Source organism: Rattus norvegicus, chromosome X (assembly GCF_036323735.1).
Source record: "Rattus norvegicus strain BN/NHsdMcwi chromosome X, GRCr8, whole genome shotgun sequence".
Taxonomy (NCBI): domain Eukaryota; kingdom Metazoa; phylum Chordata; class Mammalia; order Rodentia; family Muridae; genus Rattus; species Rattus norvegicus.
The window spans coordinates 120715059-120738601 of NC_086039.1; the positions used below are offsets into that span (position 1 = coordinate 120715059).

The 23543-nt window shown below is 40.5% G+C and overlaps 1 protein-coding gene across 9 annotated transcripts in view; it reads right to left on the minus strand.

Moving 5' to 3' along the window:
• Positions 1–23543, minus strand: part of Akap17b (A kinase (PRKA) anchor protein 17B) — a 38319-nt gene that overhangs the window by 6051 nt on the left and 8725 nt on the right. For 4 of the 9 annotated variants that reach the window (XM_063279981.1, XM_017602378.3, XM_002730183.7 and 1 more), the window contains 4 exons: positions 11003–11771; positions 6175–6305; positions 2373–2607; positions 1930–1998 (listed from right to left, as the gene is read on the minus strand). In XM_063279981.1, the coding sequence (XP_063136051.1) occupies positions 1930–1998; positions 2373–2607; positions 6175–6305; positions 11003–11755 (1188 nt within the window). In that variant the 5' untranslated portion in view covers positions 11756–11771. Of the gene's footprint in view, positions 1–1273; positions 1517–1929; positions 1999–2372; positions 2608–6174; positions 6306–11002; positions 23541–23543 lie in introns of those variants that run through there. The other 5 variants (XM_063279983.1, XM_063279982.1, XM_063279984.1 and 2 more) reach the window with 4 other exon arrangements.

Consider the following 23543-nt stretch of genomic DNA (forward strand, 5'->3'; position numbering starts at 1 on the left):
TGGTGCCAAGCCTCAACTTCTTTGCATGACTCCTTTAGTCCTGGGCCATCAACTGCAACTGAGGCTGCACCTTCACCAAGGGCCTCTCACAGTGCCCAGCCTCAGCTGCTCTTCATGATCCTTCATGCCTTCAAAACCAGTACCACCTGGGTGATGCTTACACATTACTAACTCTAGCTAAAGCACAGGATACAACCTTGGCTATCTCTGGAACACAGCTCCTTTGTGCTCTCAGAAAACACTTCCCAGAAGATTTCACCTCAGTGACACTGGCCTCTTCTTAATCACCACTAATTTTTTCACTCCAGTTAATCAGCATCAACTGTCCCAGTAGACCCTTGTATTTTTCACTCTAAAGCCAGAGCTACATGCCCAAAGCTACCATGTTCTGCTGCTTGCTGAGGCTGGAACATGGCACCCCTTTATTCTATCACCAGCTGTCTGTTTCCTGTATCCCTCACTTCCTAAGCTTGGCTGTCCTGGAACTTGCTTGATAGATTGACCTTGAACTCAGTGATCGGATCTGGCATGTGTCTCCTGAGCACTGGGATTAAAGGTGTGGTACACCAAGGTTGGATTTAAGTTTTCTTCACCTAGAACTTGGTCTGTCCCTAGCTGGACTTGAACTCAGAGATCTGCTTGGCTTTGTCTCCTGGGATTAAAGGTGTGCACCACATGCCTGGATCTAAACTTAGCTGGGAAGGATCTTGCCCCAAAGTCCCACTCCCTTAGTTCAATTTAATATCCTTGAACATAGGACTCAGCTCCATTTCACTTCCTGGTGCCCCTTTAATACTCCAACCATATATTTTATATTTTCCCTTTCTTAGCTTGCCATATTTGTTCAAAATGCTCTTCGTGAGACTTAACCAGAGAACAAAGTCTCTGCTGGGCTTTTTTGAGACTTCTTTTGCCAATGCAATTAATATAAATCTCTTCACCTTAGCCTCAAGGCTTAAGACAAGGACAAAAAGCAGCCACATTCTTCACCAAAATACTATAAACGCAGTCTCTAGACCACATACTGAAATTCTCCTCTGAAACCTCTTGGGCCAGCTCTGCACAGTTCAAGTCACTCTCAGCAACAAAGTCTTCCATAGTTCTACTAGGACAGCCCATTCAGCCCCACTTAAAGAATTCCACTGCTTTCCAAATCAAAATCCACATTCTTCCCAGCAAAAGCATGGTCAGGCCTATCACAGCAATACCCCAGCCCCTTTTACCAACTTCTTAGGGTTTTACTGCTGTGAACAGACACCATGACAAAGGAAACTCTTAAGGACAACATTTAATTGGGGCTGGCTTACAGGTTCAGAGGTTCAGTCCATTATGATCAAGGCAGGAACATGGCAGCATCCAGGCAGGCATGGTGCAGGAGGAGCTGAGAGTTCTACATCTTCATCTGAAGGCTGCTAAGAGAACACTGGCTCCCAGGCAGTAGGATGAGGGTCTTAAGTCCATGCCCACAGTGACACACCTACTCCAACAAGGACACACCTCCTAATATTGCCACTCCCTGGACCAAGCATATCAAAACCAGCACAGACATCACTAAGGTAAACTAAAGTCCAGTCTAGCTGGGCTTGCTATATCAATAATTGAAGTATGAAATAGTTTTTTTTCTGATTCTGCTTTTACCAAGTTCAGTTATCCAGAAGATCTATAATTAACTATCCATAGTAACGAGCAAGAGCTTTCCATGGCAAATAGGCAGAAAATTCACTTGATAGAAGAGTGGCAGCAATCATTCTTCCTATTTAAATCTGCATATAGACTTTTAAATGAATATTTCAGAAATATCTCTGTCTATTATTCTAAGGTATCTGTGATTCTGGCTATCTCTAGGAGCCCACAGAAGGATAGAAACACCTTAGAGAAATGAAAAAAAATCTATGAAGAAGAAAATTTGTGAGTTAGGAAATTTCTTACCAGACAGTTCAAGAGAAGGCTAATGTGCGTTTGACAAGGCTCAAGGTTCTTCTCTTTTCTCATCCAAACCTGTTACAGATAGATGGATGAATGAAGTTACTGGAAGGCTACAGAGAGAACACCCTACCACACCCACCCTTTGTGTCTCCCTAGCATTTTTCTGTCATATCCATTCGGAACACAAACAAGAAGATGAAGTAGCTAAAGTCACTTAAAGTTTAGACACGGGAAGTGAGGGCCAAGTTAAGACAGTCCTGCTTTAGAGACTGGTTTTAGAAATGCATGGTTGGGATTATGGGAGAAACAAAAGGAAACCCCTATGAAAGCCACGAGTCTTCCACGCAGTTCGCTGTTGGTGGGACAGTACTTAGAGCCAAAGGGTTAGGCCTTGGAAAGACTAGTACCTACCAGAATTAAAGAGAATAGTTAGGAAACAGCCTTACTGCAATTTTCTTCAGAAGTACCCGAAGCAACCGAAGAGCTTCAACCCGCCTCCGAGCCAGCAAGTACTTCCGCTCCTCCCACTCTCCGGAAGACTCCTGCTCTTGGCGAGCCTCAGACTTGGCTTTCACTTTTTCCCTTCTTTGACGGTGTCTGTCTCTTTCCTTCAGAGCTCGCCTCCTGTCCCTGGCCTTCTTTCTCTTTTCTTGGGCTTTCCTTACTTCGTCTTTTCTTTTTCTGAACAACAATTAAGATTCACAATTCATTCAAGCAATAATTATTAGCCATTTGGTCTCACACCCATTCCCCACCCCGAAGAACTAATAATCATTTAGGCTTCCAGAAACCTATGTCTGATACCCTCAGGACCTGGAATTGACAACTCATGGCAAAAAAACAAACAAACAAACAAAAACAACCCGGGGGGGGTGTGGCTCCATCAGTAATGCGACTGTCTTGTACATACAAAGACCTGACTAAGCATGGAAGGGAAAAAGAAGGGAAAAAGCATGGTGTGTATAAGCATGGTGTGTATTCCTTTAATCCCAGTGCTGGGGAGGCAGAGACAGGATCCCTGGGACACACTGACTAGATAGTCTAGTTACAAGCCAGTGAAAGATTCTTTCTCAAAAACAAAAACAAAACAGGTGGACAGCATCAGAAGAATGACAACTGAGATCCTCTGGCCTACACACACACACACACACACACACACACACATGCACGCACGCACGCACGCACACTCATACATACATACATACATACATACATACATACATACAAAAGAAATAAAACACATGTCCCCTAAAATAAAAAATTAGTCAAGGGAAAAGACACAATTTTGTGTGTAAAATACAAATCTATAAGGGATACCTTATAGACACGGAAGGAAGGACAGAAAGAAGGGAAGGAGAGAGAGCTCTGGTAATTTTATATGATGTCCTGAAGAACAGGCAAGAAAATGAGCAGCAGTTCCTATTGTGAAAGCAGAAAAAGGGCTATAGTCTGAAATCACAAAACTAATTCTAAGACAGCTGAAAAGCTCAGAAAAACAAACAGGCCATGAAACCAGTTCACCCAGTTCCCTGGCAGGGGAGGGGAACCCAGAGTCTCAGACATAGTGTGCCCTGGTAAAACAGGACAGTCATCACAGTCACAGGAGGATGCCACAGTTCTCACAAGCCTTAAGTCCAAAGGGAGGATTCAGTGTGACAGTGATTCCTCCTGCATGCCAGATATATAGTAAAGACAAAATCCATATTGCCCTGCTTCATAATTTGGAAGGCTATATATAATCAGGTGTCTTCTTGAGTGGCACCCTATCATTTGAGACTGGACATTCCATGCTGAGAAGTTCAGGCAGCACATAGGCTCTGACTGGAAAGTACATTGTGATAGGTGGGCCCCATTCTTTGTGGCAAGGGGTAGTAGACTATCACCTACAGGTAACTGTGGAAACTCAAGGCCTGGGTTAGTGGGTGGCTACCTCTCTCTGCCATGGGTTTTGGTCAGCAGGACTGAGAACTGTGAAGCTCAGGTCTAACAGGCCTCTCTCAAATTTCCACAGCATCCTTCCTTTTATAGGAAGGATGTACATTTAACGCTGTACATGATTTGAAAGCACTGAGACCCATACATACTTTAGTAAGGATCTCAGCTCTCTGTTTGCTTCCCCACTGGGCTACACACTCAGAAGACACTCCTTGGCTTGGATATTAGCCCCTATGGGGTATACAAATTGAAGTTTTTAGAGCAAATGAGAATCTACCCAGTACACAGGCTGCAAAGTGGACAGAGATGGCTCCCGATATACAAAAAAAAAAAAAAAAAAACCAAAAAACAAAAAACAAAAACAAACCAAAAACAACAACAAAAACAGACACCCCTATAGTGACTGTAGATCCACTGAACAACTGAGCCTTGACAGGTCTGGGCTCAGCCCCTGTTTGAACAGTATGAAGACAGGAGACTTCAACTTTAACTGAGCACACCCTTCCACCTAGCCAGAAAGAAGCTGTTCTAATAAGTTCCTGCTATTTACTCACTCATTCAGTGTGCTTGGTGCCCTCAAAGGCCAGAAGAGGGAGTCATATTCTCTGGGAGTTACTGGCAGTTATGAGCTACCATGTGGGTCCAGAACATCTGGAAGAGGAGCCAGTGCACTTAACCACTGAGCCATCTCTCCAGCCTCCTCATTTATTAAAAATTTAACTGCTTGTCCTTTCTGTTTTCCCTTTTTTTACTCTAAGATTACATGTTTGTATGTATCTATATAGATATATTCTCAATGGAAAGAGAGCCTATGGAAGAAACGCTTTTCCAACTATGTATCCAAAGGAGTTAATAATACATAAAATATATGAACTTTCAAAACTATCAAAAATCAAATTATCCAATTAATAAGTGGGCAAATACATTAATATATAATTCTCAAAAGGTGAACAGATGGGAAATAAGCACATGAAACAGTATCTAATAGCTATCATCATGCAAACCAAAACTATACTAAGAATGGCGTAAAGACATGGCTTAGCAGTGGCGAGTGCTGGCTGCTCTTGCAGAGGACCCAGGCTCAGTTCCTGACACCCACGTGGCAGCTCACAACTGCCTGTAACTCCAGCTCAAGGGAACCTAACATCCTTTTTGGCCTCCACAGGAACTAAGCATGCTCAAACTACATGTAGTCAAAACACACACATAAAAAAACATTTTAAATGCATCTTAAAACTCCACCACGATTCATTCCATTTCATCTCTGTCAGAATGGCTATAATAAAGAAAACAAACAACTACAAATGCTAGAAAGGATATAGGGGCTAAGGGAACTAGATAAATTCAGTTATCAGCTCATGAGAACGTGAGAAGAAATAATGGGCTATTAACTGGATCCGCAGGTAGCCAGAGGACAAAGGATTATCTAAATGGAATTTTCAGCCTTCAGAACAAATAGTACCTTGAAGTGGCAGAAGCTCTGGCCAAATTGCCTACATGTGACCAGCTAAAAACGAGAGCCATATGGAAGAGTGTCCTTAATGTTTTTTTTTTTTAAATAGTGTGGTTTACATAAAAGAGAAGGGACCAGGAGGTCAAAACTGGATTTCCAGAACCCTATAACGCTGGTATCTGTCCTTTCTTGGCAAATGTTTGGCAATGGTCTAGGTAGGCAAATAATCTAGCTAGCTAGGCTGAAGCCCCAACATTGGTAGGTAATGTGGTGAGACTGAAGGAAGTAAATGGAGTACCCCAAATTCCCAGTAAGAATTCTGGCCAATAAGAAAAATGATGGCCCCAACAAATCCATGAGTCTCTTACTTTGATTCCTGATCATTTTAGAGACAGAAAGCTTTTCCATGTTATTTTTTAATTTTTAATTGGGTGACTAATTTTTATTGGCAAACTAATAAAGTTTCTAATTTAGTAGATCAGGATTATCACTATAAACTTTCAGCTCATAACTGTAGCCCACCAATGGGATGCTTGCCTAGCAAGTACAAGGCCCTGGGTTCAAAGCCCAGCACTGAAAAAAAAATTCCTCACTCTCTCTTAGAATCCTCTCCCCCAGACTTCCTAATCTGGCTGGTCCCATCCTTCTTACTCATTCTCACTTCCAGGCACACTGGTTTCTTCATTTTCTCTATTTTGACATCTGCATTGTATAAGACTGTCTTTGATAGAGTTTTTGATCTGTGCCAAAGCCTACCCCTCCCTTCCATACTGTCTACCAAATCTCACTATTTACCTAGATGAAATAGTCCAAAAATCAAAAGGAAAAACTTCTTCGATGATAAAAATCAGCCCACTTACCTTTCAGCTACTTCTTCTTCCCTCTTCTTTTCTTTTTTCCTCTCTTCCTCCAACTCCTGTAATTTTAGCCTTTCCTGATTCCTCCTCTGTATGGCTCCTTCACTGAAATGTTTGGTTGTATCAAACATAACCTGTCCCAAGACAAATTAAAGATTTCTTAGAAAGACTTGTCAAAGGCTAGATGAATCCCAGACCAGAGGGAGGAAGCTAAAACGGTACACCGCAATTCCAAACCAAATGAATGCGAAATGCCCTCTTCGAATCCCAGCCACGATGCTCTGCTGCTTATGGGCCCAGGGCTGGATGGTGCGTGTAGGCACTAGGATGTTCTTTGGCAAAACCTTTGAAATACAACATCAAATTACCATTTTAATTCTATATGACTAAACTTAAGTGTTTCACAATATTTGTTGGTTAATTTTTATTTAATTCTTGATAATTTGATACATGTTTTCACTGTATTGTGAATAGACTCACCTCCTTGCCCTCTCTGATTACACTCCCACTCTAACAAACCCGCACCTCCTTCCCAACTTGGTCCCCTCCTACTTTTATGTCTTCCATGTTTTGTGCAGGAGCTTACTTTACATATGACCATGGGAAGCATCACAGGGCAGTCTGGACATAGGTCAGGAATATATTACCTCTAGTAAGCCATACAAGTCAACCCGATTGATGAGTAGTAGTAGTTGTTGTTTTTTAAGTCAGCAGAGGTAAAAGTAATAGGCATGCCGTGGAATGGGTAGGCAGAAAGGAGACAAGAAAACTAACCTAATGCGATAGCAGATGAAATTACATGAATTATCTTGAAATATAATAAGTGGGATAAGGACGCTAAAAGAGGCAGATGCTCTGTTAGCTTGTCAGTATTCAGGAGGTCTTTGGTTTGATCCTCAGCACCATGAATAATAAAATAAACAGGAAAACTACTTATTGAAATATACACAAGAGGACTGGGGATGAAGCTCAGTGGTAGAGTGCTTGCTTGGCATTAGCAAAATCCTGGGCTGATCCCCAATGCTGCATAAAGGAAACAATAAACATGCATGAAAATAATAAATTCACAGCCATGGTTCCTCTTAACACAAGTAGCTACACACACACACACACACACACACACACAAATACACACACACACACGAGAAACTGAAAATGCAAATTCATGCCAATGCCAAAGACTGGCTTAGAGAAGAATTTAGCTGTCTTTTCCATTGTTGGGTTAGGCCTTCAGGGTGATAATCGATGGGTGACAAGCCTCCTAGAGAGAGCTACTCGGGTTAGCATGTGCTGATGCCTGTGCTGCCAGGCTAGTGTACGACCAACCCGGAAATGCAGAGTTCTTGCTTGAGTACCCCAGCTGGTCCAGGGGACTGAGCTTATTGGTTCCATGGGATGTATGCATCAGGCCACGGCCCTTGCTCCCAGCCGATGGTTTGCCATAAACCTGCCGGAAGCCTGCTGAATGTCTAAAGGCTGCTGTACTTCTGCCTAGGCCAAGTGATGCAAGGCTGTAGCTCCGAGCAGCTGGGTGTCGCCACAGCTAATTTTTTCCAGAACAAATTTCCAGTGTATGTGGTCCATTGGCACTTATGTTTTCTCTGGTGTTGGAAGTGGGAATGCCCATAAGATGGTGGTGAACACAAGGCTGGAACCCATAGTGCAAGAATGTGAAAAAGGTCCAAAGAATCACATATCACGTATACCTCCAAAGAGGACTTTTATGAGGAAATCCTCAATGGGGCCACTGTTGCCTACCTTGGCCCAGAAAAGAACTTTGATTTATTAGCACCACATATTTCAGTAACTCATGAGATTGAAGAAACGACTAAATGACTACAACATTTTCTTCCAGGTTTCTAAAGACAAAATTATGAATGGCCATGGATGAAAATGACCTTATTTCTTCATTCACTGTTTCCTAGTATTTCGCTGTTCATAAACTATGGAGTCCTCATCTTGATTGTATTTTTAAAGGCAAACATTTTTCTATAGCTGTGAATTAAACAATACGATGTAGTTACTCTACTGTGCTCCAGTTGGTAAATTCGGTGCATCCTATTGTAGTAGTAAACTATTCGCTTCGAATTAAGAGGTTATTAACGCAGTAAGTTGGTTAAAATGAATCACTACAAATATAAATATATGAAAATAAGATGATGTATACAAAAACCAAGTCAGTGATTTGAGACAAAAACCAAAAATCTTATGGTAAAATACCAGCCTACTTGTATAGCATATGCTACTAAGCAGGGCAAGCTTGAAAGTTTGATAATTCATTCTAAGCCTAAGGAGGAAAACCACCCATTTTTGCTATCTTGTGCATTGGTATATTGTTGCAGGCATGAGACTTTTATGAATTTTGTTTGACGGCTTTCCCATGTGAGGACAGTTTATTGTGCTGTGTTGTGTCCTTAATTCCAAGTGGCCTAGATTCCCTCTGCCTATCAAGGGTTTTTTGTTTGTTTGTTAAAGATGGTGTTTTTCTGTCCCACAGATCTCGGGGGGCTTTTGTGTGTATGTTTGTGTTTTATAATACATCATTCTCCTTTTCAAAACAGTAGCTATTCTTTTTCTTCAATACTCTTCTTCCTTTGGTTCTTTCTACCTTGAAAGGGCTGTCAGGTTTTCCCATTAGCAATGGTCTGAAATTGTACATTTAAGAGACTGCATCTATACTGTTCTATTCCGTCACAATAGGAATCGTGACTAAGTGTGCACCAGTGTTGTGCTCTTAGGGTTCTGCAGGATTTAAATGATACCTGCCTGAAAATCTAGCATTCAGGAGAATGAGGCAGGAGGATCATAAGCTTGAGGCTAGACTGAAGCTACAACAGAGTGAGTTTTGGACCACCCCATCTCAAAATAAAATAAATTAATTAAAACTAAAGGTAAATAAACGAAATACCCATCCATTTGTATGCTAGTTTCTTAACACGAAGTATTCTCCCCTAAACATACTAATAACTAATTAAAATATGAAACAATTAGAAGATTTTTTTAAAAATATATGATTATATGTTTCAGAGCAACCCTAGGTTATGCTGGCTGTATATGCCCAATATAATTTAATGCTAGACTAGAGGAGCTTTTTTTGTATTTGAGATATAGAGTTTTAGTCAAATACCTTGTATTTTTCCTCCTACTAAGTATAACTTTTGTCATTTGGGTCCTTTGGTTTGTATAAGCCGAAAGTAAAAATCTTGTCATGTTAAGGAACTTCAATTACAGATTTCTCTGGGTCTGTCAGATAGTTCCCTATATTCTTGTTCATTTCACGAACAGATTTTCTGGTGGAGAGTGAAGTATATAGAAGGTAATTTCTAAAGATTCCTCATTGTAAATCATTTCTGAGGTGTAGGAATTAATTATAATTACTGTGAACATAAGCACTTACAAAGCCTATAGGAGAACATTAAAACTGTCAGAGAAGGAATGGAGTAAAGGAGAAATTCGAGTGGATTTATATACATAATACATGCACAAATAGACTACAATCAGACTAGTTTGTATATGTGCAAACTGCATTATCCAACGTTCAGACACTAAAAAGTATAACAATCCACTGAATTTCTCCACAGAACCTAAGGCTTCGTGGATGGCAGGCACGCAGGCCACCAGCTCAGTTACATCCGCTGCACCAACTACTATTTTCTTGGAGACTTGAGTCTCAGAGAGTCCAAACTGTTCTTGAATTCCTGATCCTCCTGCTTCCGTATCATAAGCCCTGGCATAAAAGACATTCACTGTCATTCCTAACTGAGCATATATTTAATTGTTATAAATCCCATACGTAAAAGAAGGCTCAATTATGAGTGGCTTTGTGTGACAAAGGGAGCAGCTTTCTATTTCTTGGTAACTATATTTTCCTTTAGCATGTGGCACTTCTGTTATGTTAGTTTAGTTTATGTGTATGGACATTTGGTTTGCATGTATGTTCATATACCACCTGCATGCCTGGTAACCACGGAGGCCAACAGAGAACTTCAGATACCCTGGAACTGCATTACACAGGTTTGTGAGCCACTATGTGGGTGCTGGGAACCAAACCTTGATCCTTGCTCCTTGCTCCTTGCTCCTCGTTCCTCTGCAAGATGCTGAGAAGATGTGTCTCCAGCTCCAGTGTTTTGATATTTTATTGGCACCTTATCTTTTGCTAAATAGCCATTGCTCTTTTTGAAAAAAAAGTATATTATTTAGGTATTAGCTAATCGTGTGCATTTTCCAAAGTTTTTATATCGTGCTTATATATTATAGAAAAATTACAATAGTTCCATTTTGATAAGTCTAAATGCTTCCAGGCCTTGAAACAAATCTTGATGAGTGTAAAGAAAACATAAAGATGACCAAAGCAATCTCAGACATCAGTGAAGTAGCATGCCTACATAGACAGGCTGGATCTGAAAGCAAAGGTCACGGGCCTTTGGGATTTTGATTCAAGGCAATGAGGGAGAGAAGTGCTCTCCTTGTGATTTCAGACTTCATGACTCCCTATCCCAGCAACTTGTCAAGTACAACAAGCATACGTAATAGTTCCACAGGAGGCACGAAGAATCCTTTACTGACCTCTTAAAGCTTGGGCAGAGCCCCAGATGGTACGAATCACCGCTTTACAATCACAGCGGGTGGGCTACCTGGGTTCAGAAGCTTGGGTGTTCACATTAAGACTGTGTTTCTTCCTACACATACATGTATAAATGATAGCATGCATCTCTGCATCACCGATTGATCAGAGCCTAGTGGACCCTAAAGACATTTAATTTAGATGCTTCTTTCCAACACGGGCCCAGGATCAGTAGAATAGTGAAACTGAAGTCCGGATCCTTCTTACCTTAATATTACATGCCAGAGCTTTGCCATCATCTCCTTTAAGCATCAGCTTCATTCCTCGAAGGGATTCCATGGCTTTTATGAAGTCAGTTGACTCCTGGTATTGTATAAAGGCTTCAAATGTTTGCAAGCCAAAGTTAAAACCCCCAAAGCTCCCACCTGTCATCACTTCTCTGTAAGGGTCAAGCATGGGGATATCCACATTCTTGATCTTCCCAAAACTCTCAAAGACTACTCGAAGGATCTCTTCACAGGGCTTCTCTCCGCTGGAGCCTTTAGGTGCAAACCACTTACAGGGCAAGCCTTCAAAATAGATTGAATCAGGGCTCTTATCATGGTCTTGTTCTTCAGCTCCCTCAATCACTGAGGCCTCTTTCTCTTTTGGAAAGTGTTCCCACTCTCCCTGGGCATCTGTGGCTACGACTTTTAAGTCAGTTTTCAAGCCATTGAGCTTGATGATCTTCCCATGTAACTTCGCTTTCAGGATCTGAACCAAACTTCGTGTTTCTGCCTCACCCTCAAACCGGATGAAGTCTTTTGTACTCTTGGAGAGTCGCACTGTGGTGAACTGGTCAGGGCAAATCAGACTTTTCAGTTGGTCAAGAACTTCCCAGTTAGAGAAGGGCCTCACAGGTTCTATACATTCTGGGAGCAACACGTTGATCATTAATTTTGCTATAGGCTTGAGGTAGAGGTGCTGAGCAGCACAGAGCTCTGTTGCCTCAGAGTTATCATAAACCACTGTGACTGTCATGGTGTCCTCACACCACCTTAGAGGACAAAAGAGAAAAGTTTAATACAGATGGAGCAAAACACAGATTGGAACTGTGAAATGGTGTTACCATTGCTAGTCTTAGGTCCAACTGATGGAGGGAAAATATACTAAGAGAGTAGAATTAACATAGTACCTTATAGCTCTTGAAACTAATAAACAATTATAGTAGGGTTATAGGATACAAGGTTAAACAAAACAGCCAAGGGAGAGCCTATATGCCAACAACGCAGTTGAATTCGGTACTTGAAGCATAATGCCAATCCAAGTATGGTGTGGCTCCTGCCTGCAATCCCAGCACTCAAGAAACAGAGGCACCTGGATTGCTCTGACTTTGACTTCATCTTGACCTAAATAGTTCCAGATTATCCTGAACTACAAAATGGGACCCTATCTAAACTTCCCCTTTCCTCCAACAACAAAACCCAGAATGCATTTACATTAGCACCAAATCCATGAAATGATTAAGCAGAAATCTAACAAAAATATGCATAAGATCTATACAAAAGAAACTATAAAACTCTGATGAAAAATATCAAAGAACTAAGCATGTGCAGTAAGTCAATTCTTCCTAACTAGATCTGTATGTTAAACAGAATCCCAATAGAATTCTCGACAAGTTATTTTCTGGATGAAATATAAATTCTAAGGCCAGTACACGGTGGTCCACACCTTTAATTCTGCTTTCTGGAGGCAAAAGCAAGCAGAACTCTGTGAGTTCAAGGCCAGCCTAGTTTACACAGAGAGTTCTAGGCTAGCTAGGACTATATGAGACCCTGCCTCAAAAAAGAGAGAGAGAGAGAGAGAGAGAGTGAGTGTGAGTCTAAAGTTTAGGCAAAAACAAATACCTAAAATAATCAACTTAGTATTGGGGGAAATGTTAGACTTCAAAAGCAATATAACACCATAGTTGTTAAGATGGTACAAATCAAAGAAAAGACAAGTAGATTTATGTAACAGGATAGAAAACTCAGAAATAGATTCACATAAACTATGAAGAAGTTAGCCAAGGTAATCTTTTCAATGACTAATGCTAGAACAATAGACATCTAATCTAAATATGGGCCAAAATGGGCTGGAGAGATGGTTCAGCTATTAAGAACATGTACTGCTCTTGCAGAAGACCAAGGTTTAGTTGACTCAAAATGGCCTGTAACTCCACCTCCCGGTGGTATTCCACCCTCCTCTGGCCTATACAAGCAACTAGACCCCTTCATACATATCACCACACATGCCCGCACATAACTAGTAACAATTTTTAAATGAGCCTGTTGCAGGACATTTGATCACTTTGTGACCCCTGAGATTGTATTATTTATTGGAAAAAAACCTGTTTCTAATGTGGTGCATCTTAGCCATTAGCACACATTTAATCCTTCTGGCTGGAATACAGATATGCCCTTAGTACACAACGTTAATCCCAAACAGTAAAGGTAAATTTTATAGAAGGAAGCATCCATGTTTGAAAGTGATGTCTAATTGAGTGTCAAAGTGATGAATTAGAAAAATTTGATGGAGTAGGTTATGCCCAACTCTCACAAGAAGAGAGAGGAAAGAGAAGCTACTTCAGAGGCAATGCAGAGAGACGGAGAGCAAGCAGTTTTCCTGGGAGGGTTTTACAGAGACCGGGTGAAGAGAAATCAAACTAGACACAGGTGAAAACAGAATGAGCCAGAGAATGGGAAGGAGACAGAAGATTAGAACACATTGCCAAAAAATTAGCGTGAGGCCAAGCAGAGCAATTCAGGAAAAGCCAAGAGAAGCAAGTTTGAATCCGTTTGGAGAGCAGTTTTGACTCAGCCACCCAGAGCTCAGAAAGCTAAGTAAGAGCTTATTTAACAGTACGTCACAGAGGCTGAAAACATTGTAGGCCTAGATTAGATTGTATGAAGGCTAGAAGCTTTCCAAGGACTAGGCCTAGGTTAGCAGACAGAGGCAGTAAGCCACTGAGATAACAATTATCACAGGTCAATAATAATTATTTTTACATGAGGCAGCCAAACAGGTTTGGGAATGTAGCTAAGTGATAGAACATTTTCCTACCATGTGCATGGTCCTAAATTTGATTCCAACAACGACAGAAAAAAGGACAAAATATCTTAACAGATATCTCCCCCAAATTATACTGATGGAAAAATAATCTTAAATAGTGCCTCCCCAAGATTAATTTAAAAGTCTAGGCTACATTCTTTTAAATAGCTTAATGGAAATTAATTTCTAAATTCTTTTAGTACAATTTTTTTTGTGATGTCAGGAAATAAACCAAAGCCTTTGCACATGTAAGACTAGTACTTTACCACTGAACTACACCCTAGCACTTAGCTTTGATATTCAGAAATCATCAAAATGATCTCGAATCAAGAATGCTTTGGAGAAAAAAAATGAATTACTATAAAAGATAACCGATTTTCCTAAGACCTGATTGTCAATATTACAAATTTTTATTTTATTGATTTATGTGTATGGGTATTTTGCCTGCATGTATATGTGTTGCACCGTGTGTGGGCAGTACCCATGAATCCCAGAAGATAGAGTGAGATCCCCTGCAACCAGAGTTACACACAGTTGTGAGCCATCATGTGGTCCTGAGAATCAAACGTGGGTATTCTGGAAGAGCAGGCAGTCCTTTTAACTGGAGCCATTTCTCCAGCACTGTCAGTCATTTTTTTTAATGACCTCTGAAAATCTCAGCTAAGGCAATTAAGAAAGAGAAAGGAGATAAAAATCCAGTGGGAAGGGAGGAAGTCAAATCACCCTATTGCACATAACATTATCTGATCTACAGAGAAGCCTAAAGACTGTACCAAAATATGTTAGAACTGATAAACAAGTTACAGAATACAAAATCAATATATAAAAGTTAGTACTGAGGGCTAAAGAGATGGCTCAGGAACTCAGAACACTTGCTACTCTTTTAGAGGCCCAGGGGGGTTGGTTCTCAGTAGCCACATAGCAGCTCACAACCATCTGCAACTCCAGTAACAGGAGATCTCATGCCATTTTCTGGTCTCCACTAACACCGGGCATGCATGTGCTGCACAGACATACATATATGCAAAACACTCATACACATGAAATTAAAAATAAATATTGATCTTCTTTATTCTTGAGAGAGGGGCTCACTGTGCCCACCAGGCTGGCCTGGAATTCATTATGTAGACCATACTGGCCTTGAACTACTTGAACTCACAGAGAGTCACCTGTCCCTGCCTCCTGAGTGCTGGGATTAAAGGGATATAGTAACACATCTGACTTATATTCCTATACAACAATGAACAAATGGAAAAAGAAACCAAGATCATTTGCAACACCTATAAAGACACCTAAACATTAATTTAACCATAAAGGTTAAAGAACTCTACAATCAAATCTATAAAAGACTGGTAAAAGAAATTGAAACACACATAAGTACACACAGAGGGGGGAGGGGAACGACAGCCCGGAATGCTCCTGGACTGGAAGAATTCATATTCTTGACATAGGTATACTGTCCAACATCATCTATAGATTCAATGCAGCATCCATCAAAATAGCAGCAACATTCTTCGCAGAAACAAGAGGGAACACTCTTAACACTTGTATGGAAGAACTGCAAAGATCCTGCCAAAGTAACGAGCAAAATCCAATATAACAAAGCTGGAGACATAATAATACCTGATTTCAAAACATGTTGTATAAAACTACTGTAGCCAAAACAGCATGTTACTAGCGTAAAGACAGACACATTGGCCAATACAGAATGAAGAACCCAGAAATAACTGATTTTTTTTTAAAAAGGCACCAAAAATACATTGGGGAAAATCTCTTCAATAAATGGTGCTTGGATATTACTGTATATATAGTAGAATATGAATATATATATATATATATATATATATATATATATATATATATATATTCTGACTCCTCAAAACACTCAAAATAGAACCAGAGGGAGAATGCGGCACAGATGTCTCTTAACTAGTTGGGCATATGTCCAAAGAAATGAAGTCAGTATATCAAGAAGACGTCAGCACTCTCATGCTTACTGCAGCATTATTCACAACGGTCAAGGTATGGAATTAACTTGGGTGCTCACAGAATAGAGGATGGATACAGAATATTCAGTATATAAGCACGATGGAATATTATCACGCTCTAAAAAGAATGAAGTCCTGTCATTTCCACAACTAGGAGGAGCTAGGAAATATTATGTTAAGTGAAATAAGCCAGGAATACAAGGAAGCTAAAACACTCGCTTTCATAGAAACAGAGAGAAGCCTGGTAGTGCCACAGGCTGAGAGGAAGAGAGGAAGAGAGGCTGAAGAGAAGATGGTTAGTGTACATACAGTACAGCTGACTAGTGTACATACAGAACAGCAGGGCAACTAGAGAGAAGAAAAATTAATTGTATATTTCAAAATACCCAGTAGGTCAGGTTTTAAATATTCTCCACCTCAGAAATGATGCATGTCTGAGGAGACAGACATATCGTACTCTAATTTGAGCATTACACATTGCATACATCTGTTGTCAAATTATGTCCCTTGAATACTTATAATTGTACGTTGAGCTTTAAAATTATGTGCCAATTAAAATTTTTAACTTTTTAAATGCTCCCTTTCAAAGCATCACAACTCGGATTCTCAAATTCCAATTTCCCTAAGACAGCAATAACAAAACCAGTTGTTCTCACCCCTTAGCTAGTCATAGACTTTAGATCCTAAAATTAAATGCACATGGATTTTCAATTACTTTCCGGGAATAGAAAGCTAATTTTCAATTCTTATTTAAAAATCTGTCAAGGGCCTAGTGCATATCAAGTAATTGGATTTTTGCATCTATCAGAGTTTCAGTGCTGCAGCAATGCCATGGGAAATCAGTGTAACACCTGGCCCAGAGTTACAGACAATCAAGTCCTCTGTGGCACCTGTTGTTGAAGGGCGCCTCAGACATGACTGGGGGGAGCAGAGAAAGAGACAGACACACACACAAAGAGAAACGGGGAGGCAGAGAGACAAACACACACAGAGACAGACAGACAGAGAGACTGAACGAGACAGAGAGATGGAGAGGAGGAGGGAGAAAGAGATCATAAAGTTGAGTGGTTAGGGACAAGGGGAGGATCTGGAAGGAGTAGGGATAGGGAAATATAATCAACATGTATTGCATGAAAGGATTTTTAAATAAAAACTAAAGAAAAATAACAAGGGGGGGGGAGAAAGAGAACAGAGGAAGATGGAATAAGGAAAGGAGGAAGGAGGTGGAAGGGAAGAGAGGGAGGTGTATTTGCTGATAAGATGGAGTACCCATGATAGATTCAGAAAAATGTTGCAGAATAATTAATATTTTCAAAAATGAAATATAGTAAACTCATAGAATAATGTAAACATGTATGTATGCCTACAAACACACATACATAAAATTTAAAGTTACATACACCAAATTGTTAGCAATATTTCCTCTAGAAAGTAGGTTGGAAGTAGAGGAGAGGCACTTCCCCCTTTTGCCTTGCAGACTTTAACTATTTACTATTTGTTTCTTCATTCAGTTGTGCTAGAAATGGAACCCAGAACCTCAGACATGTTAGACAAGCAACCTCTCATAGAACAATTACCAAGAAGTAATTGACAACTGCAGACACACACGTGCCTAGGACAGGGTCACAACAAACTAATACAACAGTCCCCTTTCCACCTCCAATGAAGCACTCTATGTGTCCTCACTAGCATCTAATGCCAAAATTGAAGGTTGTATGAGTCATGACGGAAGCCTGGGAGACTGCAGTACAATTCTTAGAAACAAAGGGTCACATGCCAACTGTGTTACTGGCCATATCACAGGTTGTGCAGGTGATTTTTAGAAAACTGCTTGATTGATTTGGGTTGGGAATGAGGCACAGTGGTAGAAAGAAAGCTTGTCTGCATGCAGGCGGCCCTGGGTTCCATCCCCAGGACCACAAAAATATAAAGACTGTTTGATAGAGACATGGTTGATGTATAATATCCATTTTATAACATAAAGTGAACAAATGTTGTCAGTGTACATTTTAGTAAGTCTTGACACATGTATACAGACCATGATCACCATAGTGGAAATAACCATTATTTTCACAAATGTTCTTGCCTTTTGGAATCCTCCTGCCATTGGCAATCACTCAACTATCTGCAAAGTGTTTAATTTACAACCTGTTTAAGAATAGGCATGTCTTAAAAATATTTATATATTAATACACTAGCAAGTACTTTCTTCTAAACCAGAATACTTTCCCAGCTCCAAAAGGTCAATGTGCCAATCCTTATTTAATTAAATCTGTTAAGGAACCCTATAACATTCTTAAAAATAGGTCTATAAACGTCTTTAGTTTTCTCTTCACATGGTCTCTGCATTTTTAAAAAAGTAATCTCTATTTTATGTGAGCTTTTAAAAAAGATTTATTTATTTACTATGTATACAGTATTCTGCCTACATTTATACCTGCATGCCAGAAGAGGGCATCAGATCTCATTTACAGATGGTTGTGAGCCATCATGTGGTTAAGATCCCATTACAGATGGTTGTGAGCCACCATGTGTTTGCCAGAATTTGAACTCAGGACTTCTGGAAGAGCAGCCAGTGCTCTTAACCACTGAGCCATCTCTCTAGTCCCTGCCTCCTTTTTTTGAGATAAGGTTTTTCTGTGTAGTCCTGGCTGTCCTGGAACTCAGGGATCTGCCTGTCTCTGCCTCCACAGTGTTGAGATCAAAGGCTGCCACCATCTGTAAATGAGATCTGATGCCCTCTTCTGGCATGCAGGTATAATGTTGGCAGAATATTGTAATACATAGTAAATAAATCTTTTTTAAAAACCTCACATAAAATAGATTACTTTCTATTATATATATATATATGTTATATATGTGAGATATATACAGATGATATAGATATAGATATATTAGGATTTGTTACATATTAGCCAAAATATAGATACAACTGGAATTTCTAACATCAGGTTATTAGGCTATGACATAAAATTGACTCTGAAAGCCAAATTGCCTTCCAATTTTGTGTTTAAGGAGGTCATGCTTCTGTATATTCTAGGATTAACTGACCACTTGCCAATTGCATTGAAGGTTGGCTCAGTAAGCTGAAATCCATGCTTGGTACTGTTAACTGAGCCAAAAAACTGTAGCTGGGTAGACCACAGTACTTGGGTGAACTTACTAATGTTTGCTAAATCAACTGCCTCCTATGTTCTTACCTTTATATCCATAGATTAGTGCATCTCTCGACCCTCATCAGAGAAACTCCTTTTTTTGCAATAGATGGTGATTAATGAAGAGATCTACAAGAAGTCAACGTGCAAGGAAGAGACTGGTGTTTTCTGCTCTAAATGGTACCTCTATATCACACACCCTCCTCTCAAAGCTCAGAAACTGCCGTGGAAGACGACTAGAAAGATTTTAAGAGCTAGCTACAATGGAGTTCTGCAATGAGACCATATTTTCTGTACAGGACAGCTTTATTGCACACATGAACTCACAGCCGTTGCAATAACACACACAAAACCCGCATAAGCCAGACAAACTCCCAGCGTGGAATGGGAAGGAGGTCAGTAAGCCATCATTATCTCCCTTAGCTGAGGAGCTAATAGCAATTGCTAGCTTCTAGGAAATGCTGAGTCAGTTTCCTTAAGAGATGTGGCCCCAGAGAGGCTATTCAAAATGGTCCTATACCCATGCACATACCGGCAGCACTGAGGACACTCAGTTAGTTTATAAGAACCACATGAAGTTGGAGGGGGATCTGGGTGGGATAACTCAGAGGGGAAATGCATGGAGGATGGGAGTAGATCTGATGATTTACCTTTTAAAACACACACATTAAATTTAAAAATAAATCATGCATTGAACAAACACAAGAAGTCTTGCTTCATTTGGCAGTAGCAGTAGAATGAATTACCACTAGTCTCATCCTTTTCATCAATCACGGTCAAGCTCATAGACCAGTTTACTCAAAAAGGTTTAAGAGTCTAGTAGAAACCACATCCTCGTATTTGTCTCCAAGATCTCATGTTAATAGCCTAAGATAAAATACAGTACAACTTTAAAAGTCCTCTAGTGCTTAAAATAAATGCTAAATGCTTTAAAAGTTCAAGGTCTCTTTTCTGTGGGCTCTCATAAAATTAAAGACAATTTAAGAACTTACTCCAAAAAGGAAGAACTGTGCACAAGGGCAATCATACTTAAGCAAGACTAACGGCCCCAGTGTAGCTCAATGGCTGACATCTGAGACTCCATCTTCCGGGCTTCAAAGGGCTTGGAAAACCAAGCTCACTTCAGGTCTGTTGTCTGCAAAGCACACACCTCGACTTAGACAGGCTCCACTTCACACCTCCCACTGTCCCTAGTGGATATCCCACGATCCTGAAATCTCTAATATCTTGGCGTCTCCACTGCATCTGAGGCTTCACCAATGGCCTCTCAGAACTTTTCTGGGGTAACTCCAAACCTGCCACAAGGCACCAAGCCTCCACTGCTCTCCATGGCCCATTCATGCCTTCACACTGGAACCACATCGGTGCCAGTTACACACTGACAAGTTCAACTGCGGGCTTGAGATGCTAACATGGCTCCTCTAATTCGTAGCTTTTGTGTTCTGACTGTGAGAAAACACTTCCCCGAAGATTTCACCCTGAATGTGCTCGTCTCTTACTACCCACAACTGATTCTTCAGCCCCAGCTGATTCACATCCACTGTCTTAGTTGAAACCCAGTTTCACCTTAGTGATGCTGTTCGATCATTAATCATGGCTGACTCCTCAGCCTCAGCTGACCAACAATCATAGATTCTTAATCCCAAATAGAACACAAATGGTCTCAACAGTCTTTGCTTCCTTCTCAAACTTCACCATCGAAACGTCTACTGTCCGCATGTCTCAGTCTTCTAAGCTCCCAGTAAAGCAGCCCATTAAGCTCTGAGTACACAATGTTTTGGGTTTTTTTTTTTTTTGTTTTTTGTATTTGTTTTTGTTTCTGTTTGGTTTAAAGTGCCCAAATCCCCTTCAATCCTCTAACAAAAATAGTCCAAAAGCATAAAAAACATCTGGTAAGTTTCATAATAAAACCAACACCACTCCTGGTACAAGTCTGCATTCCTGCTGCTCTGATAAACCACCATAAACAACTTGGGAGGGAAATGGTGTATTTGGTTGACATTTCCAGGCCACAGGGAACAAAGTCAGGACAGGAACTTAAATCAGTTGTGCAATGTCTTCATTTGTGAGTTAATTAGAATTAAATTATTTTATTTATGGCCCATTTATAAAAAAAAGTATGATTGCTCCACAGTGCTTACACAGCATGCACTCTACCAGTATTCTTTTCTTTTTGTTGTTGTTTTGTTCTGAAACAGGGTTTTTCCATACAGCCCTGGTTGTCCTAGAATTTGCCATTATAGATGAGGCTGGTCTCAAACACACGGCCATCTGCCTGCCTCTGCCTCCCGAGTGCTGGGATTAAAGGTGTGCATCACCACAGCTGGCTTCACCAGTATCTTGTGTCTAGCGCTTTATTGGAATATTGCACACAACATGCTTCAACGTCAGAAAGTTGCTGGGAGATTCCCAGGAAACATGGCTGCTTCCATTACTTATCAAGTCATTGGCCTTCCACCATCTGCTCTTGCCTGCTGATCTACCTGGTAGCAAAGCTGCCTAGAAAACAGAAGAATAAGAACTTAGAGACAGGGCTGGAGAGATGGCTCAGCGGTTAAGAGCACTGACTACTTTTCCAGAGGTCCTGAGTGCAATTCCCAGCAACCACATGGTGGCTCATGACCATCTGGAATGGATTTTAAAAAAAGAACTTAGAGATAAGGAAACAGACTGGAGATGTTCACAACCCGAAACAGGTTTTTTTTAATTGCAAGGCCAACTTAACAAATCCTACAGAGCTGACATCCAAAGTCACTCCAATGCTTTCTCTCATTTCAGGACAGAGAAATTCATCAGCTACTTCATGGATTGATTGATTGATTGATTGATTGAAATTGGCCTTGAAAGATTAAAAGCAATTCTGTCATAGGAAAAGTACCCATCAACGACCACCAGTTGTTTTTCTCACTCTCTGGCATCTGCAGTCAGTATATCAGCAAGGACATTTGCATGAAGGACACACAAACAGTAACAACAGGAAAAAAAATGGGACAGTCAATGCAATCAGCTCCTGTCTGAAAGCAGCCCTTTGTTGCCTTTCTTTCTTCTCCAGGCTTCGTAACCTTAAGGTTGTCATTTTGAAAGCATCTAAGACATACCAAATTCTACCAACACATTATGGAAGTCAGCAAGGCAGCCAACGTTTATTTGGGTCAAATCGACCTAGCCAACGGCCAATCTTCCGGCAAACACAGACTCTTCAGTAAGTCTTGCTCAAATACAAGTATTCCAGACCTCTTCAGTGAAGATGCTCTCATTATCTGGGCATATCATTAACCTAAACATCATTTCAAAAACCAACACTGACCATGTGCTCAGATCTTTGAATAACATCAAAATCACATCATTAACTTAAGCAACAGTCAACTTTGCAATAATAGCCAATTTATGACTTTTTGTGAAATCCCCAGATTCTGATGGTCTGAAAGAACTCAAATAAGACACTGAGACTTTCTGGACAGAAAAGAGGGGGATTTTAGAGACCCCATAGCCATTCAGGCACAACAGATTGGCAGCAATGAAATACTAAGAGAAGACCTCTTCTGCCACTCACCACTCAGATGCAGCTGTAAGGTAGAGTTCAGTGTGGGGAATTTTAATTGTAAAACTAAGACAACTGACCAGGCCTGGTGGCACATGGCTTGTTATCCCAGCGATCAGGAGGTAGACACGGAAGGATCACTAGATCAAGGCCAGCATAGGATATATAAGATTCTGTCTCAAAACCAGAACCCAAACAAAAGGAAGGGAACCCAGGAAAGGAGAAAAACAGAGCCATTAATTTATCTCAGTACAAATTAATTTCCTGTTTTCCTTATGCACAAAACCCTGGGTCCCATCCCAAACACTACATAAACCAGGCAAGGTGGGCATGGACCTGGAATCCCAGCACTCAGGAGATAGAGCCAGGAAGGCCAGAAGTTCAAGGCCATACTTGAATACATAGGGAATCTAAGGCTATTTGAGGCCAGCCTGGGAAACATGATAATGTCTCAAAAAACAACCAATAAACAAATAAAAAAGAAAACAAAATAAATAATGTGTTTATATAACTCTGCATGCTATGGTGAATCCATGATAGCAAGGAAGGCAGCTAGTTAAAAACTATACGCACAAGCAGCTGGCAGACCTGTCCGACAAGTCCTTTAGTCGTTTTCTTCTCTTCTTTAGCACTTTATTGGGAAACACCTTTTCTCAACACCTCCAGACAAGAAAGCTGCTGTCTATCTTGGATTAATTTCCCATGATGCTGCAGACGTACTACTTTCTCTTATTCACATGAAAAAAAAAAGGTCATCGGGGATTTAAAGGAATGTGTCTGAGTATCTGCCAGGCTCTTACTTCACTCCTTGAATAATCTGAGTATTATTCGTGGGAAATGCTTATCACAACATCGCCAGTGTTTTGCAGCTTGTAGCTTTGGTCTGAAAATTACCAGCAAAATTCCTGTCTACCAGTCGCCACCTACAGGGGAAATGCTATCTTTACACCAGAGTGTACTCACTGGGTTTCTGAGAGCTTGTCTCTCAACCTTTCTAAAACCCCAAGGTGAACTTATTCAAATCCAAGTCTCAGGGAATAGGATATATTACCCAA